At 58.1% G+C, this 19353-nt stretch overlaps 1 protein-coding gene across 16 annotated transcripts in view; it reads right to left on the bottom strand.

Moving 5' to 3' along the window:
* Positions 1 to 19353, bottom strand: part of GRB10 (growth factor receptor bound protein 10) — a 175126-nt gene that overhangs the window by 46649 nt on the left and 109124 nt on the right. For 15 of the 16 annotated variants that reach the window (XR_010406626.1, XM_064575463.1, XM_064575466.1 and 12 more), the window contains 2 exons: positions 17783 to 17978; positions 12379 to 12520 (listed from right to left, as the gene is read on the bottom strand). Coding sequence is in view for 15 of the 16 variants with exons in the window: in XM_064575463.1 (XP_064431533.1) it covers positions 12379 to 12520; positions 17783 to 17978 (338 nt within the window). In the remaining variant the exon portion in view is untranslated. Of the gene's footprint in view, positions 1 to 12378; positions 12521 to 13440; positions 13653 to 17782; positions 17979 to 19353 lie in introns of those variants that run through there. The other variant, XM_064575476.1, reaches the window with a different exon arrangement.

Here is a 19353-nt window from a genome sequence, read left to right as displayed (position 1 = left end):
TGGATTCTCCAAGGACCCATACGTGCATTCTGCCTTCAGCAACAGAATTCAGAGTCTCATGACCTCACACATCCAGAGCTGCTCACCAGTTACGCGCTTGGTATATAGACTGCAGTCTTGAGGGAATAAGGCTTTTCTCGCTCTCGTGTATTGGGTTATGGGGGTCAGCGACCACGGTGCACCATATCCCAGGACCTACTTCAAACTCTGCCCCAACTGCTCCAGGGCCCCCTCCTCTGCAGTGTCCTTTGGGGCACTGGTGGCCAGCAGGAGCTAACCTGCATGGGTGGCCCCCCACGGCAGCCCGCTGGCACCCCCACCCTGGGACCGGGACAAATGAAAAGAGAGACCCACCCTGCACAGAGCTTGGGATCCGCGTAGGTTTCCAGTCTGGAGAAGGAGGGCGGGGCCCCAGGAGGAAAGTGGGGCCCCAGGAAGGAGGAAGGTGGGGCCCCAGGAGGGAGGAAGGTGGGGCCCCAGGAGGGAGGAAGGCGGGGCCCCAGGAGGAAGGCGGGGCCCCAGGAGGAAGGCAGGCCCAGCTCTCAGAAGTCCATGGCTCCTCCCCACCCTGGACCACACAGCAGTCCGCCTGCCTGGTAGAACACGTGTTTAGTCCCGCACACTTGACAGAGCCCACCTATCAAACCCCCGCGAGACTGCCCTAAAAATCCACCCCAACTTAAAAGATCACAAGGGGGCATATCTCCACATCAGGCTCACAGGGGCGCAGACATAATTACAGCAAGATCATGTCCCTGCGGGTTCTTGAGCCCTGAGCGGTACGGACCCGAATAGAAACTCGGCCAACAGCATAATCACGGAGCGGGCACTGCCTTTGAGGAAAGAGGGTCTATTCATTGCTTCACATTCATCTGCTTGGGAACCGTCCACAGTTTGAGACTCCAAGTCTGAAGCTTTGGGAATTTCCTTCCCTTGGATGAAGCTTATACACATCGAAGTGGAGCTCTGAACAGACAAATCCACTTGGCACGTTCTGCCAACAAACTTAAGGATATTCCTTCCATTTCTTTTGAAAAGAAGGGGGAAAAAGAGAGGAGAAGCAGTGTGTTCTCGATCAACTTCCCTCCTGGAAGTGCGACTCCTGGGGTTGGCAGTCCGGTGTCTCCGGGCAGACCCTCCCAGATCGCTGGCCAGCAGACAGCTCAACCGGGGTGCACCTGCATTATGCTTCCCGGAGGCGTGCACTGAAAGGTGAGGTTGTGTAAACGATGGAGAATTGTGTGGTGTGCGCATGTCTCATGTTTTCTAGGCTGTTTGTCCTGTTGGGGAAAGCACACTGAAAAAATCTGTCCACAGAGGAGGCGTTATTTTTGGTTTCAAACAGGATTTCTCTTTCTTCATCATTTTATCTTGAGAAAATTTTAGGCTTGCCGAAAATCTACAGAATGTGGTATCTCAATTTCCCATATATTCTTCATCTAGGTTCCCCAATAGTGACATCTGCCCCATCTGCTTTATCATATTCTCCTTCCGTAGCTGTCCGTCAGGGTGAGCTGCAGACAGCTGGCCCCTCTACCCCGACATAGCTCAGCGTGTGCTTCCTAAAAACAACACTCATATAACCACAGGACCACGATCAAAACCAGGAAATTCCATCAATACGCTACCTAATAGCGGATTTAGAGATTTCCTTCAAACTCAGCCAAAGTCCCACCAATGTCCTTTTTAGAAAAGACAATAATATTTTGGGGTTCAGGATCCCATCATCCAGGATCACAAGCTACATTCGGTTGTCCTAGCTCTTCAGTCTGTCATCTGGACGGTTAGTTTTCTGGGATCTCTTGCCTCCTCTTTAAGTGCTTGCTCAGCACCCTTTCAGTGGAGAATGAAATTTAGAAGCCAAGATCAGAGCTCTAGGGTGGACTCACTTTTAAAGGAGGAAAATCAGAACTGCCAGTTGCCACAAGGACCAGGACAACTAAGGGAGAGCAAGAAATCACTAAATCCTGGGGCTTTTGCTCAAACCCAGCCCATTCTCTCCAGCCTCAGCACCTTGGCCCTCGTCCAGAAGGCCATCAGCTCCCGAGCCTGCGTGAGCAGTGGCCGAGCCCCTGACACCCCCAGTGTGGCCCATCCTGAGGACCACAAACCACAGGGAACCTCCTCAAAAGGCAAATCTGCTCTGCATCCCTCGATCGGACACGTGGTGGAGTCTCTTTTGCACTTGGGATGGAATTCTCAGCAGAAGTTAGGCGCTAATATCCAGGCCCTTTGTGAACGGCCCTCCCTCCTTCCCTCTGGAACATTCTCTGTCCTCCAAGCCAACGAATGGCTTCTCATCCTTCCATCCTGACGGGAGGCTAGCTCGTAGCTTCCCTGCACAGGGCAATGTCCAGGTCACACAGTCCCACAGTCCCTGTGGACTAGCCAGCGTCTGTCTCGCATAACAGTTGTGGGCTCCTGGGGGCAGGCCTGCGTCGGCTTCGCTGGCCCCAGGCCTAGCACCCACTGCCCACCCAGGGCCACCGTGGGCTGCCATGAGGAGCCCCCAAGCTCCTCGCCCACCAGAGAGCACAGGGGGCTGTCTGGTGTGGCGACGGCTCTGGTGTGGGGACAGGGCTCAGAACTCCAGAAACTCACTCTACCCTGAATGTAATCATCAAAATAAATAGCCCCTCGCAAACTGATATCACAACATGTACCCACAGCTATAAAACACTCATGATCTTGGACTAGGAACCTAGCTTCTGGAAACTTCCCTGAGGGGAAGAATTCAAAATCTGACAAAAACCACAGCACCGCCACTCAAGAAAGCGTTCTCTGGAGCACAGACACCTGGGAAGCCACGCAAACGTCCAGGCACAGCCGAGGAAGCGTGGCGCAGATAAATACCAGCTTCGAGGAGCCTGTTTGAAGGAACCAGGAAAAAAGACAGAAAACTCGGCATATTTAACAAAAGCATGTATAAAATTACATCTACCTTGGCTGAAACCAGATAAAAACACACGCAGAGGACAGGGCACCCGGGGGGGCTCAGTCGGTGAAGCATCTGCCTTCAGCTCAGCTGATGATCCCAGGGTCCTGGGGTCGAGTCCCGCGTCGGGCTCCCTGCTCAGCAGGGACCCTGCTTCTCCCTCTCCCTCTTCCCCCTGCTTGTGCTCTCTCTCAAATAAATAAAATCTTCAAAAAAAAAAAAAAAAACACACACATGCAGCGGGGCGGGAACAGAACCAAACCGCAGGCAGATGGAAATAGTTGGATTTGTCTTTTCAGACGGCTGAAATATCCTTTGTGTGGAAGGCCACTGGTCAGAAAGTGTTTACAACATCGGGGAACGGCCTCTCCCGAGACCCAGAGGTCTGACGTGCACTCTCACCTTCGTGAGGTCATAAAACACTTTATCTCGACCCGCAAGGTAAGGATGCACTTGGACAGTGCCCAATGGAACCACACGTCCCCCGTGACCGGTCACGGGCATTCCTGAGGCACAGAGGCCCACGTTCCACGGACGTGCCAGGCTTTATCCCGCCAGATGAGCCGAGGTTTGAAACACGAACGCAAGCGAGGACGAGGAGGGCACTCCTGGGCATTTACGACAGAGCTGTGAGAGTAAACACGTGGGGCCAAAAGTCCATTTTCTAATTTCCCCTGCTCCTCGTGAAACTTGCAGACAAACAGTAGCAGTAGCAAGAATTAACGGACCAGCTGGCCAAGGAATATCACCTCCTGCTCTTAGATTTGGGGGAAAGGTACACGGAGTCTTCCGTGGGAAGCGGGTCGTGGAGAAAGTGGCTCTGTGATCAGGAACGTCTGGCAAGCTCTAGGTTGCCTCCCGTCGGTGGGCTTTCTTCCCTGTAGGAATTTTCAGAGCCTCCAAAACCTGGCATGAGACGTGAATCTCCGGGACGGTGACGGAACGCCATCCTCCCCAACGTTCACAGACCTGCGTGCTTCCTTCTCAGGACTCAGGTCAGGAGGATTCCAGAAAGCCCGGGTGAGAAGAGCAGGCCCAAGGCTCTCCGTCAGCTCAGCAAGGTTCAAGGGGAGGCCGGACACCAGAAAAGCCAGCCGCTGCTCCATGACGAAGGGCTCCGATCCAGGAGGACTGACGGGGGACCCATCCCCCGGGGAGACACACTTCGCAGCCTCTGTGTTACTGAGACCCGGGCTGGTGCACGGGGCCACGGTCATAGCAGCCACGGAAACTCGCGAACACGACTCAGGGCTGCCACCGGGCCCTGCGTGCCTCTGGTTCTCGCACAGATTCGCAAGGATGAGCCAATCTGTGGTGCGGGAACACGCTTGTTAGCGCATCTCCATCCCCCTACCCGATTCCCGGAGGGCGCCCTGCCTCAGAGCCTGCTGACGCGGCACCCCACCCCTGACCACGGGGACAGGTGCCAACCAGAGCATCCCAGCTCCCGGAGCCTTCCGTGGCAGAAAGAACAGAGTCGACGGGATGTATGTTGCTCGTGGGCTCTGCTCGCTTGGTTTGGTCGAGTCCACACGTCCCCTCAGAAGGAAGAAAATGTCACATAAACGTGGCTTAGCGAGGCGTATCCCTGTTTGTGCGGAGCGTTGCTGTGGCATGCCGGGAAGCCCGTGGGCTTTAAGCGTGAGGCCACTCTGTGGACAGGACATGTCACAGCTGCTCCGTGACATGATGATGAGGACGCCAGCCCCCTTGACAGCAGAGGGCCAGGCTTTCCCAGAGGCACCAGGGGTGGGGCGGGCCTCAGAGACCTCGCGGCAGAAGCGGAGAGATGGGGCTACCAAGCGCGGCCCCCAGAGGCCACCAAGAAACACCAAAAATCTCTTCATTGACTGAACCGCTCCAGGGATGGTGAGTGAAACCTCATTTGCAGACTCAACATTTTAGAAAACCAACAGTCAGTTTATATTCCTTCTTCAGGAAATTTTCCAGGGAAGCCACGGGACTGACTGGAGGTGGGATGGGCAAAGTGCCGGAAAGTGGGTGACGTCCCCGCATTCAAGAGGAGGGGCAGGGCTCGGGCGGGGGGCAGGGGTGGAGCCCGACAGGGAGTGAAGGCAGGACAGAAAGGGAAACCGGGTTTTTTTTAAAGATTTTATTTGAGAGAGCGAGCAAGCACAAGCTGGGGGGGGGGGGGGCAGGGGGAGCAGTAGAGGGAGAGGGAGAAGTGGACTCCCCGCCAAGCAGGGAGCCCCATCCGGGACTCAATCCCAGGACCGTGGGATCATGACCTGAGCCCAAGGCAGACGCTTCACCCACTGAGCCACCCAGGCGCCCCGGGAAACCGGTTTGAGGGACACTGAGCAAAGACGGCTTTACCTTAGAGAACGGCGGGGATGAGCTGACGTGTGCAGGCAGACCCTCGCGCTGGTAAAGGGACTGTCTCGGACACCAGTGTCTTCTCTGTCCCACTGGGGGCCCGAGCACTGCTCTCCTGGGCTCCGGTCCCAGGACGACCCTACAACCGTCCTGAGTGTCCAAAGTGCACCATTCACCCCACTCTGTGCCCCACTCAGACCCCAGCACTTGGGTGACGTGTCCCTGTGACCTCGGTTCCGATATGTGTTCTGATCCCTGAAGGCCCCAGAAAGTTGACATGGGCACGTTCTGGAGGCGCTAAGGAAAAGAGGGCTTGCATGGTGTGGGCTGGGGCTTCCGGGTGCGGGCTGACGAGAAGGCGCTGGGCTCCGGGACGACTCCCGGCCCCGGTGGGAGAAGCAGGAAGCATGGCGTGTCCACACTGGTGCATTCCACGGCGTTAACTGCACTTGGCCACGGAAGCTCGTTTTTCTCGCCAAAGACGGTCTAATGTAGCAGCACATTCATTAAATGGTAGTTAAAGCCTCAGGAGGCCCACTTTTGATCATTAGTAATGTGCAGAACCCTATGCAGGGCAATTAATTCAGTTCCAGAAAATTAATTTTTAAAAGTAAACAAAAGGAGAAGAGTAGGTTGGAGTGGCGACAATGTTCATGCCCTGTTAGAAATGGGGTTAAATGCGCTATTAATTGTGTTTGAATAACAAATGAAGAAAACTGCTGGAATAAGGCACCAGGGAGCTCCATGGAAACCTTTACTGGCTGCGAGGAAAGGCCATCCTTGACAAGGCCTTCCAGAAGTTTCCATCGAGCTACTAAGGCACACGATAAATTCGGAAATAGAGATGTTTCTAAGAGCCTCCCCAGCAGAGGGTCCTGCTTCCAGCCGCATGGCCCAACTCACTCCATCCTGCTGGGTTGGTACACGCCTCACAGTGCCTCAGTTTCTCCCTCCACCACTTAACAATGCTGGGCCCCTGGCTCAGCGGCCAGTGTGTGCACGAGCCTGGCCAGCCCGGATTGCGAGAGACGCCACTGGTTCCTCGACACACAGCAAGGTTGCCTGGGCGGCAGTCTCCCCTTCCTCTAGGCCCACTGGTATGACAGAGGAAATGTCCTCACAACAGAAGCCACTCGGGCCCCGGGTTTCTTGCAGCTAAAGGCACTGGCAGGGTAACCACCACGAGAGAGAAGCCAAGCAACACGACCAGGGCCTTCCCGGTAGAGTGGCTCGGGACCTGCAGGAGACCGCCCGTCCAGTGTCATCCGATTCACCCGAGGCTTCCTCCTTGTGCATCCCGGAGCTTGGAGGAGTTACTTCTCGCGCCTTCTAGTGAGCCTCATCTGGACAAACTCGTTAGACCTCGTAGGCAATCTAACCCAGCCATAGCCACTTCACAGATTCCCTGCGTGATCCACGTGCGCTCCTGATTCCTTCGATTTTCTGCTGTTGGCTCACGTAAAGCACTCATTCGAAGGGCTCCTTGCTCCCTGCCTCTTGAGAGGGAGGATCGGAGAGAAGGGCTGGGGTCCGTCCTGGGGCTGGCAGGAGGGAAGCTTCTGGAAGGGGCAAGGGCGCCTCCATTTGAGCTGGTGGCAGTGCCCGGGGAAGCCCGCTCTCCCAAGGGGCGAGACAGCCGGGGTCTGCGGCCACCAGGCCTCCCCATTCAGCGACACCTCCTGCCCGACCTCGGAGGCCCCTGAGAGGAGTTGTGGCTAAAATGGGAGGGCGAGGCCTAGCGCACCGGGCCTGGGCATGCCTGTGGGAAGAGCCTATGGGGTCAGCTGTCCCCAGGCGCACAGCTGGTGACCCGGCACCCCAGGAGGAGAGCAGTGCCTGTACTCACCTCCCCTCTCCTCCAACGTTCTAGGGCAGTGACAGGGGGCCAAGGCTGCGCCCGAGCCTCAACATGCCTGCCAGTGTTCCTCGAAGGGAAGAGCGTCAGGCATTCGCCTCTGGATTCCCCTGGGCCAGGCCCCAAACTCTCCCAGCCTCCCCCCTAGCCCCTGTGCGCCTCCCCACTCCCCATGCTGCACCCCCGGCCTGGCTCCAGGCACACAGGAGGGTCACATCCTCAATTCCAAAGGTCTGGCCAGAAAGACGAGCCAGCTCCCATCAGCCAAGAGCGCTGTGCCTCCCTCCAGTTTCTAGGCTCTGGCTGAAGCTCAAAGGCATGCCCTGGCCTCTGCGGGTCAGAGGGTAGGCGCTGCACCCCTCTGTTGGACCCTTATCACCGGCACTGGGCCAGGTACACAGTAGGCACTCATAGTTGCTGTCAGATAAATGCACGCTGCACCAAAGTGCAGGCAGACTACACGACAGTTGTGACTCGAAGAGAATATTCCAGAGGGTCTGACACACTTGGCTTAGCAAGACACACAGAAGGACCAACGTTCCCTGGGTCCACGCGGCACCGAGAGCAAAGGGAACGTCGCCGGAGACCCTCGAAGACACTGTCTAGACCACAGGATGGGACTGAGGCCTGAAGCTCGGTCTCACGGCTCATGATCTGTGTCTAACAGTCACCCTGACCCATGTGACAGCCTGTCTTTTCCAAATGAGTCACCAAGCAGTTAAAAATGCCTTGCTGATTTTTACCACAAAAATTCACTCTCTGACACTGATTTAATTTCATGACCCTCTAGGGGAAAGAATGTTATCACTCAAAGAAGTTCTCAGGCATCTGTACTTCTAGTAAATATGTGATGAGATGTCACTAAACAACTTCATTGAGTCATTCAGATAAGTTACTTGTCGCTCTGGAAGCAATGGAACAATGTCCTTCACTGAAGCTGTACCTTCAGATACGAATCACTCACCGGTTTAGAATAAGCCGGGAAAACTCCACATAAAGCTGGAGCCACCGGTTCGAGACTCTCACGGGGCAAAGGCGGTGTTTCTCCCAACACAAACCACCCTTCACGACTATTTTTTACCGCACGCAGATAAAGAAGTCCACATGTGCTCTCATTACTGACGAGGCCATAAAGCTAAATGCCAGTCAGTAGACTCTGGTTTAAAATATTAACAAGCAGGGGCGCTTGGGGGGGCTCAGTCGGTTAAGCGTCTGCCTTTGGCTCAGGTCGTGATCCCGGGGTCCCGCTCAGCCGGGAGTCTGCTTCTCCCTCTCCTTCTATGCTCGCGCTCTCTCTCTCCCCCGACCACCATCTCAAATAAATAAAATCTAAAAAACTAAAAAACTAAAATAAAACATTCACAAACAAACCAAATGCTGTTGCTTTAAAATTCACGTAACACAATAAAATAGGCAGAACACCTGAGAAGCTTGAGTCTAAGACAGGCGACCCCTCGAACTCCTCACAAGACTGAAACCCCCGCAAGCCTGGGAGGACCCCACAGGAGGGAGAGACGCTGCTGTGGCTGGGTGCACTGGGTTCGCGGTCTCCAGGCGTGCATGACATTCCCAGCGACTCCTGATCAGGGTCCACCTGCCAGGCTGCAGACTCAAGTTTTCCCCCAGGCTCAGGCTGGTCGGGCGGGGAGCAGGGGCAGGCCAGGTGCCACCCACCCACGCAGGTATGGAACCAGGGTGAGACCGAGGTCACCAGTCCCATGCTGCTTCTGGGGGGGCATGGTGGGGGCAGGGAGCACCACAGCTCCGCCCCTTTATGGTGAGAGCCAGGGGACCGACATGGGGGCAGCAGAGTCAGGACCCCAGATCTAGGGGGCGGGAAGGCAGAGCCTGGCAGAAAGGACCGGTGGGCTGTCAGCGGCCCCTGGCCACTCTGATTTCAAATCCAGGCAGGGACGGTCACTTCGACCTGGTTACGGCTTCTGGTGGGGGGGCGGGGGGGAGAGCCAGGATGCTACTCTCCATTCTCCAGGGGCTCAGGCCACCATAACGCAGCACCACCCGAGGAAGGCTCACAGAGCAGGTACTCCTCACAGCTCTGGAGGCCGCGAGCCCGAGATCAGGGTTTCCCCTCTACCACCTCATCTACCCCCTCCCCGCGGGGGTGGGGCTGCCACGTGAACTCTCGGGGGGCACACACAGCCCACAACATCACTCCCGCTGTGCAGACTCGGGTCGGCTCAGGCAAGGACGGGCCATGGTGGGGTTGGCGCAAGAGGACTTCCACAGCCTGACCAGGTGCATCTGCACCCCACGGATGCCCTGGTGGGAGGATGTGGGGCAGCCACGGAGGGTCCCCCATCCTTCCCGGTGGCCGGCCTGCAGCTCACACGTCCACAGAGGAGCCGTGCCGGACAGGCAACAGAACGACAGCCCCACGAGCCTGCGAGCTCAGCAGTGCACCTGCCGCCCTCCGCAGGCTGTCCCGTCACATGGGTGTCCTCTGGGGGGGCGGGGGGGCACCGTGCTGAGCAGGATGCCCGTGCACCCCGCTGTATCACGGCGGCGGCTCCCCAGAGCTGGGGTGTGCGGACACCACGGCGAGTAGCCAGAGAGGGCCACTGCAGGAGGTCACCCAGGGAGCTGGAAGGAAGGCTGCTGGCCTGTCCACGAGGGGGGGTCCGGGAAGAACCCGGTGGGGCACGCAGTGTCTCAGGCGGAATGGGGTCCCTGTGCATGGCTGCTCAAGCCTCCCTCTGCTCCTGCCTCCCCTTCGGACTCGCAGACAGGAAGAGGCTTCTTCTGACGGCCTCGCTGTCCGGAGCGAACGGCCTTCCCAAGAGGTAAGAGGCTTTCTTCTTTTCCCAGCTGACCGCGTGCTGTCCAGTGAACAAGGTGGCATGAGGGGCCCACACGGAGCATGCTTTACCACCTCGGGAGAACCTGCCTGGACGCGGGCCCAGCTGCCCCCTCGGACTTGACGTGAAGGGAGAAAGCAGAGTGGGCAAACGGGGCGAAGGGGCCCAAACTCCGGTGGCCATCGGCAGCCACGCCATCACAGGCTGGGGGAACGGCCCCCCACAGCGGCAGCAATGACCCACGGCTCCCGAGATCAGAGGTCAGAGCCTGGCATAGATGACCAGCGACCTCAGAGGGTGGACTCTCCACCAGGACAGCCCGTGGGCTGAGGGGGGGAAAACGGGGCAACGGGAAGGCAGACACCAGGGCCAACGCTCTGTTCCCAAGAAAAACAGCACGCAAAATTCCTGAGTTTCCGGATTCTGCTTACAGACTTGGACAGTCCGTGGGGGTGGAGGCCCGCTTTCCAGCCAAGTGTGGCGAGAGCCAGATAAAATTTTCCTGGTCTTATTTTAGGGTGGGTGAGGTTGTAAACAGGCTCGGTGACCAATCCACAGACAGCCTGTCTAGACCCTTATTTGAAGCAGAAGGTCACCAGGGAGGCAGACATCCCAGATGTCCTGGAGGCGTGTGACAAAGAACTGTAGCCCAGCCAGCACTGGCTCCCGGACAGGGACACTTACCTCACCTTCTAAGTGCTGATGGTGGGACCAGGCCGCCCGCCCCGGAGGCATGAGGTCAGAAAGGGAGCAGCCCTGCTCAGGGGCCGGCAGGACGAGAGGACATGCCGCCCTCCTCAAGCGTGGACGGGCATGGCATGGGGTCGGGGGTTTGTAGAGGAAAGGGAACGGTGGGTGTCGCCACAGGTGGGGACAGCAAAGTGCAGACGGAATAAAAGAGAGAGGTTCCAGTAGAAAAGGCAAAGTTCTGAAATACACCTACAGACAATAAAGACCATCAAGATCCCAGGAAACACTAGTTTAATGGCTAAAACCAGAGGCTCTGGATCCTACTGTCAGGTACAACAGGCCTGCTGCTCGCTCTGGGGTCCCGTCCCCCCCCCATGCTCACTCTGGGGTCCCGTCCCCCCCATGCTCACTCTGGGGTCCCATCCCATACTCACTCTGGGGTCCCGTCCCCCCATGCTCACTCTGGAGTCCCGTCCCCCCCCATGCTCACTCTGGGGTCCCATCCCCCCCATGCTCACTCTGGGGTCCCATCCCCCCCATGCTCGCTCTGGGGTCCCGTCCCCCCCCATGCTCACTCTGGGGTCCCGTCCCCCCCCGTGCTCACTCTGGGGACCCATCCCCCCCCGTGCTCACTCTGGGGTCCCATCCCCCCCTATGCTCGCTCTGGGGTCCCGTCCCCCCCATGCTCACTCTGGGGTCCCGTCCCCCCCCATGCTCACTCTGGGGTCCCGTCCCCCCATGCTCACTCTGGGGTCCCGTCCCCCCCATGCTCACTCTGGGGTCCCGTCCCCCCCCATGCTCACTCTGGGGTCCCGTCCCCCCCATGCTCACTCTGGGGTCCCGCCCAACCCCACCCCTTACAGCTGGGCTTCAGTTTCCCAACTGGGAAATGGAGATAAAATTTGTATCTAACCCTTAGGGGTGTTTTGAGGAATAAATGAACAAGTAAATACATAAAACATGGAAACTTCGTAGAACGGTGCCTGGCCTCTAGAGATCATTCCGTGAACGTCAGAAGATGTTCCTGTCATCATTACTATATTTATGCCACCAGTGGGCACACCACGGCGTGACTGAGTCTCCCTCCCCAGCCTGCAACCCGCTGTGGCCCAGGCCAAGCCAACCTGGAGGGACAGCCGCCAGCCTGTTTCTCTGACAAGCTGATTAATGACGATTTGACCTTGGGTTAAGTTACCGATGCTCTCCGCGTCCCAGTTTCCTCCCGGAGGACAATGGCTCTTTGATACCCAGGGCACAGTCTTACTTTCAAGGTAGAAACTCTTAGTTTAAAAAGGTGGCTGTCGTCTTCTGGGTCAAGTTTTTCTGCCTTGCACAGATCCTATTCCAGACCAAGACTATCTTAGGGAAACTCTTCAACTGTGCGGAAGTTCGGGTGCCTGAGAAACACCTCATTTACCCAGAGATCCCGGCCAGGGAAGACCATGTGGTGGGGGGGAGTTTTGTCAGAGGACTAACATTCATCTTTCAGGACCAGATTGTTACCTTTTACCATTTTTATGAGAGTCTTCCTAAAACACATAGATACATCCCTGACTTAACAAATGGAATTCTGGCCAATAAATCAAAAAGTTTCATAAAGTCAAAGGACAGTAGCAAGAGGAAAAGAAGGAAGACAAAAGATCCCATACACTTCCCCTCCCTTCTTCCCAAAGGAATGAGCCAGCGCATCCATCCTGATCCCACAGCCAGGCGGCCTGGCGCTCGAACCAGGGGCGCGTGCTCACCTGCTTCGCAGCTGCCTGGCTTGGAGGTAAGGAGCCCCGCGTCAGCACCGGCGGGCTCCCGGGGCCGCAGAGCTCAGGGAAGGGGTTGGGGATGGCCGGCAGAGACGAGGTTCTGAGCTGCTGGTCTTCTTCCTGCAGGCGTCTGGGAAGAGAGACACAACCGCTCGTTAATAGTTTGCTGTCACCGCCCCCCGATGCGATCCAGCAATCCCACGTCTGGAGATGTGCCCCAAAAAACTAAAGAGGGCCTCCAAATAGATAACCTGGATCCCGGGGTCACAGCAGGCTGCATGGTCCAACCCAAGCGTGCATGGATGCATGAACAGACACACAAACGTGGTCCATCCACACAAGGGGACACGACTCAGCCGCCCGAGGAAGGGAACTCTGACACACACTGCAGCTGGGATGAACCCTGAGGACACGGTGCTGGGTGACAGATCTTGTGAGATTCCACCTCTCTGAGGCACCTGGGGTCGCCGAGCTCCTAGCTAGGACAATGGTCACTGCCGGGGACTGGGGCGAGGGGAGTGGGGAGCTTCTGGGTCATGGGCAGAGTTTTTCTGCAAGCTGAGCCAGTCCTAGAGATACATACACAACACCGTTAAGTATACGCAACACTGGGCACTGGTTCACTTCGACACAGTGGAGATGGTCAATTTTATGTCATGTGTATGATACAGGGACGAAAAGTCTTGTTGTTTTTTTTTTTTTTTTTTTTTTTAAAGCTGCCATTCTCAGACTCCAAAGGGTCCAGATTCCCTCACTCATTAAACATCCGGGGGCGAGAAGCACCGTGAGCACGCTTACATGGCAAACGATGCCCCGCGCAGGGCCCATACCCAGTGCTCTCTCCAAACACAGATGTGTGAAGAGGTTTTGTAAGAGCGTTTTCAGGAGAATCACCATCCCCAGTGCCCTTGATGTGATCACTTCTCCAAACACATAAAAGCAGAAGAGGCTTCTTCGTGTGTCCTCATCTGCATCGTGGAACGAATGCTTCTTTCTACAACAAGGTGGTTGATCGCTGAGTGCGCTGGAGCTAAGTGCTCCGTGTCCTACCTCCCCAGAGCACAAATCCCGTGTCCGCGTGTCCTCAGAAACACCCCGCAGCACCCCACTTCACAGCGCCAAGGGCCACCGCAGAGCCTGCACCACGCTGCCCACTTCTGGGGCATTTCCTGCCAAGAATGCAAAGTCCACTTGTCCTACAACTAAGCCAAACACACCCAGTGAGATGAATCAGATGCAATAACAAAAACAGCAGAAGAATCAAGTTCAAAGTCAAAGCAGAGACAACTGCAAAGCGCCCCTCTGCTTCTAGTCCCCAGGGTTCTGCTGGTGGCCTCCTCTCTCCACTGCTAGGCTCTCCTGGGGGCGGCGGGCACTGCTGCCCAGTGTCTGGACGCCCACCCACAGGAAGGGAGCACAGCCTGAGCGACCGCTCAGTATTCCTGGTGTCTGCGGACACTACGCCTCAGAAAGCCCTTGCATTGACTGGACCTTCCAAGAATTTCTGAACTCCTTTGACAATCCAACTAAATTAATGATCAGTTGCTTTCTTGGGAGTTTTGCCACTAGAGAAATGTTCCGTGACCACTTTACAGGTTCTCTGTTTACCGACTGATCCTGATGCCGGAGGGGCCTGTCCGGCCCTCTCCCTGGGGACCAGGATGCACCCATGAATGGCGCGCCCGCTCCCACGGCAGGAAGGAGGTCCGTGTTGGGGTGCGGGATGGCTCTTCTCTAGCGGCTCAAAAAACATACCAGGATGTGGATGTGCGTGGTTAAGAAACGCCACTCTTCCTGTACCAGCCTCTGTCGTGGCCAAGTGTCCGGCCGACAGGCGGTCCCTTGTCCCAGACAGCCAGAGAAGGGGAGATGTGGCCAGGCCCACTGGGACTATATTCCAGCCCCAAGACGCCCCCTAGCCAGTGACCAAGCTGAAGCACTGAGTTTTATGATCTGCAAGATGCCAACATTCTGATGCCCTAGATGTTAGCAGAAGCTTCTCTTAACGGGCTGTTGTGAAAAATGTTAAAAACCATGTTGTTTAGGGCAGTGAGACCATCCTGTATGACAGTATCAGCATGGATTCGTGTCATTACGCGTTTGTCCACACCCACAGGACATACGACACTGACTGGGCCCTGGGCACGGACACGGCCTTGCGGGCTTGTCAAACGTTGTACCAAACGTACCACCTGCTGGGGGACGTGGACAGTGCAGGAGGCCGTGTCTGTGCGCACGGGGAGTACGGGAAATATTCTAAATTTCTCTCAGGCGTGCTACGAACCTAAAACTCATCTTTCAAAAATAAGTCCTTATTAAAAAAAAAAAAAAAAACAAAAACCCAGACGTTATGCTCGGTGAACTAGGATTCCCTTCTGCTGGAAACGGCCAGAACAGGTAAATCTGCAGCAACAGAAAAGCAGGTGGGTGGTTGCCGGGGCCGTGCGAAGGGGCAGCGCGGACACACTGAGGAATGGGGAGGGGCTTTCCTCTGGAGGGGTGGGAACCTTCTGGAACCAGGTAGAGGTGGCGGGAACACAACCCCGAAAGAGTACTAAAAATGCCTCAATTGTACACTGTAAGTGGTTAATTATATGTTACGTGAGTTTCAAGTCAGTAAATTATTCTCAAAAAAGAGTCCTGCGTCGGCTTTATAGCAGTTCACAAGTACCGTCCGAGGCAAAACTAAGGGACATTACACGGAGCTGGAGACAGTCCCCGTTCCGGAGGCTGCGTCCCTCCACTGTTACAAACCGAGACGTGGAAAGGGGGCGAAGGTGCAGGAACATCGGGGGTCGGGGATGGGGAGGAGAATGGCAGGCCCAGCGTGCTCTGCCGTCTGCCCGGCTGGAACACACCCGCTGCCCTCCGCTGCCCCTGCAGTCCACTCCTTCAGGATCAGGATCGGACCCAATGGTAGCCTCTTCCAGGAAGCCCTCCCTGCCTTCCCCAGCTTCTACTCTGCACCTGTCTCCGTCGATGCTCCACACCCCACTCCGTGGGTCTCCCCACAGCACCGGGCCCAGTTGGTCTTGAGCTCCTCGGGGCATCTCAGGCTGGGTTTGCATCCCGACTACCCACTCACCAGGCGTGGGCCAGTCCCTACCCCCAGGGCCTCAGTTTTGTCACCTGGGCACCGGGGGCCACCACACCACCCACCTCGAGGGCCATGGTGGCCATCGTCCCAGCTAACAAATGAGGATTCAACAGAGACTACACAGAGGAAGTGCTCAGCACGCACGGGAAGTGCTCAACATAAGGCCTCCCTTACAAAATAAATCTTTGTGTGCCCCGTATCGGTCACCCCATTTTTTAACTGCACTTGAAGGTAGGAAACAATGCTACTCCCGCGAGAGAAGTGAGGAGAGGTGAGGCCTGAGGCCCAGCGTCCACTCTGCATCAGGGAGAGCGTCTGGTGCATGCCCGCCCCATGCACCCCCATGGAACCCCCACGGCCGAGGGCTGAATCTGGCCCGAACCTGAGGCTCAAGGGCTCCGGGCCACTCACCGGTCCGGGCCTTCTTGTCCATCCTCTGCCCTGACTCAGCTCTGGGCACGGTCGCTGTGCGGGCTGTGTCCCCATCTTCCCAGGGGCCCCCACGCAAGGCTTCCCTGGACACGTGACTGACAGACCCCAGGCCCAGAGAAGCGCCCGGGAGAAAAAAGCGTCTCCTTCCAGACTGAGCTCCACAGGGGCCAAGAACACAGGGGTGATGCTCCAGAAAGCAGAGTGGGGGGAAAACACCAGGAGGGGGGAGGTAGGGAAAGGTCAGGAGCCCAGAGGCAGGCGACCACCCCTGCAGACGGCTCTGTGCTTATTCTGCCGCCCAGGACAGAGCCGGCTACCTTGGGCAAGAGGGTTACCTGCCTGCAGAACACTGGGGATGTCAGACCAGAAAGAGCCTTATAGAAGTCTCTGGAAGCAAAAAGGACTCCCCCCACCCCGACTCCAAGGAAAGGAAGCGAGATTCCCCAGAAGATGCAGTGCTAAGGAAGGAACAGCCAGGGGCACCCCAGCCTGACAGAGGCCCAAGAAGGAGGGCACCACCAGCCTCACACTAGAAAGCCCAGGAAGGCAGGGAGGCAGGAAGGCCTCTGTCCCTCACCCCCTCCCACCCCTCCATCCTCATCTGAAAACCTCCAGGGCTCACAGGGACCAGGCAGCGGCCATGGAGAGCTTCTCAGCTCGATTTCACAAACCTCTCCCCCCAGGAGGCCCACGATGCCTTCAGCACCCCTGTCTGCCCATCTCCCAGGCACTCGAGACACACTCAACACTCAGTCCCTCCCCCTCCAAAATTCAGGTGCTCACAACTCCCGTCCGTCCCCCTCTTTATCAGGGTCAGGACACCACCATCTCTAGGCTGAAACAGCCTCCAGGTCGGCCGTGCCCTATCCCGCCACCTCCCCGGACACCAGGCTGCCAGAATGATCTGCCAAAACCTAAACCCAATCTCCTCGCTCGCCTCTTCAGATCCTTCCCCGTCTCTCCCCCAGAATGGCTCACAAAGGCCTTCGGGATGTGGCCCTGACCTGTCGGGGTCATCTTTTGTTCACACCCTTCCGCTGAGGTGTGATCAACATGTAATGTCTACGACGGTGACGTTAGCACAAGCAGGACCCATCGCCAGTCTCGCTTGCCAGACACACCCACGACCTGCCAACGCCCTGTCCCCGCTCTCTATTGTGATCCTTGAGGCTCCTCCCTCTCAGCAAGGTTCTCGGTCTACACAGTACTGGGACTTGAGGGCTCTGTGCTGCAGGAGATCCCTAGGACTTGCTCACCTTGTAGAACCAACACTCGGGACGCGCTGTCCCCTATTTCCCGGCCCCCTCCCCTCGGCCCCTGGCCTCCACCACTCCCACTCTCTGCTTCTCAGAGTCTGACACCTTAGATGCGCCCCCGACACGCAATCACGTGCCATCTGTCCTTCTGTGGCAGGCTTGGTTACTTAGCATGCTGTCCGTGTCGCCCATCAGCGGATGAATGGATCAACGCAGTATGCACAATGGAGTATCGTTCCGCCATAAAGAGGGAGGAAATCTGGCCACTTTCGACAACAGGGATCTCTTCTCCCCCCAGCTCCAACTCACCCCTCGACACCCAAATCAGAGATGTGCCACCTGCAAGGACCCCCCCCCCCCAGCTTCCAGAAGCCCCTCCCGCCAGCCCCGGAATTTCCAGTGAATCCCCCGGGGGATGCCCCTCGTTACGTCCAGCACATTCTCTCACGAGGACTTCCCTCCCCTGGCACCGAGCAGGCGCTCCATGGAGGTCGTCAGAGCTGACCCGGACACCACGTCCAAGCCCGTGGGGCCGAGCTGGACCGAGCAGAGGGTACTGCTGTGCCTCCACCCTCAGACTCGAGCCCCTTCAGGCCGGGGGTCCCACCTGACGGCGAGGATGTGCACAGGCTGGGAACGCTGCGCCTGCAGGGACCTTGTTCCCGAGGCTGGCGGCTGGCCGCGGGCGTGCTGGCCGTTCTGCAGCAGGGGCACCGTCTCCGACTGCATGCTACGGGCCGGGTACAAACTCTCCAGCGACGCGTTCACGTCGTTCACCAGGGCCTCCAGGTCTACGTCATCCTCTGGGCGTGGCGGCAACAGCGGGAAAACAGAACAGAGCAGAACTTTAGCAGCAGCGGGCGGGGGGGGGACAAGCACACGGGCATCTTGGGGATCAGGTCCCCGAACCCACAACAGGTCACACGACCCGGTGAAGGCAGGGGAGCGTGACTGAGAGTATACATCCCATAAGGAACCGTACGCGGTATGTGTATCAGCATCGCGCCGGCCTCAGCTGGCCCCTGCCTAGCTCCCGGACCCCTCGGCGCGGGTGGGCCCCCCAGCGCGATGCCCCCGCCGCGCCGGCCTCAGCTGGCCCCTGTCTAGCTCCCGGACCCCTCGGCGCGGGTGGGCCCCCCAGCGCGATGCCCCCGCCGCGCCGGCCTCAGCTGGCCCCTGCCTAGCTCCCGGACCCCTCGGCGCGGGTGGGCCCCCCAGCGCGATGCCCCCGCCGCGCCGGCCTCAGCTGGCCCCTGCCTAGCTCCCGGACCCCTCGGCGCGGGTGGGCCCCCCAGCGCGATGCCCCCGCCGCGCCGGCCTCAGCTGGCCCCTGCCTAGCTCCCGGACCCCTCGGCGCGGGTGGGCCCCCCAGCGCGATGCCCCCGCCGCGCCGGCCTCAGCTGGCCCCTGCCTAGCTCCCGGACCCCTCGGCGCGGGTGGGCCCCCCAGCGCGATGCCCCCGCCGCGCCGGCCTCAGCTGGCCCCTGCCTAGCTCCCGGACCCCTCGGCGCGGGTGGGCCCCCCAGCGCGATGCCCCCCGCCGCGCCGGCCTCAGCTGGCCCCTGCCTAGCTCCCGGACCCCTCGGCGCGGGTGGGCCCCCCAGCGCGATGCCCCCGCCGCGCCGGCCTCAGCTGGCCCCTGCCTAGCTCCCGGACCCCTCGGCGCGGGTGGGCCCCCCAGCGCGATGCCCCCGCCGCGCCGGCCTCAGCTGGCCAGACCACAACAGGTGGACATCAAGCCCTAACTCGATGCAGCGGGACTTCTCCCTTCCCAGAAACTCCAGAAGCGAAAGAGGGACACAGGAACAGAGCGGCACCTGACACGGACAGAGGCCTCGGCCTGCTCAGGGCTCCAGGAGGGCCAAGCCGCGCGGACGGGCTCACAGGCGGAGGCTGATGGAATGTGCACCTGCTGACCTCCAGGCGCCCTCCTCTGCCTTCGACTGGCCTGAGAGCAGGGCAGGCCTGGTCGCAGAAAAGGTCCTGACAGACGCAGAGACGGAAGCACAGCCAACGTCAGGGGCAAGGACAGAAAACAAAGGAGGTGTGTCCTAGAGACTCTGATGGGAACTTTGACGTTATCAGCTTGGCCAGGATGCAGGTGTTTGCTCAAACAGGATGCCAGATGTTTTTGTGAAGGGTTTTTTTTTTTTAAGATTTTGAGAAAGAGACAGTGAG

This window comes from Mirounga angustirostris, unplaced genomic scaffold (assembly GCF_029215605.1).
Source record: "Mirounga angustirostris isolate CCGP_5_RB_7025 unplaced genomic scaffold, mMirAng1.0.hap1 SCAF_12, whole genome shotgun sequence".
Taxonomy (NCBI): Eukaryota; Metazoa; Chordata; class Mammalia; order Carnivora; family Phocidae; genus Mirounga; species Mirounga angustirostris.
Note: the sequence above shows the minus strand (reverse complement) of the source record. Positions and strands in the feature narration are given on the sequence as shown.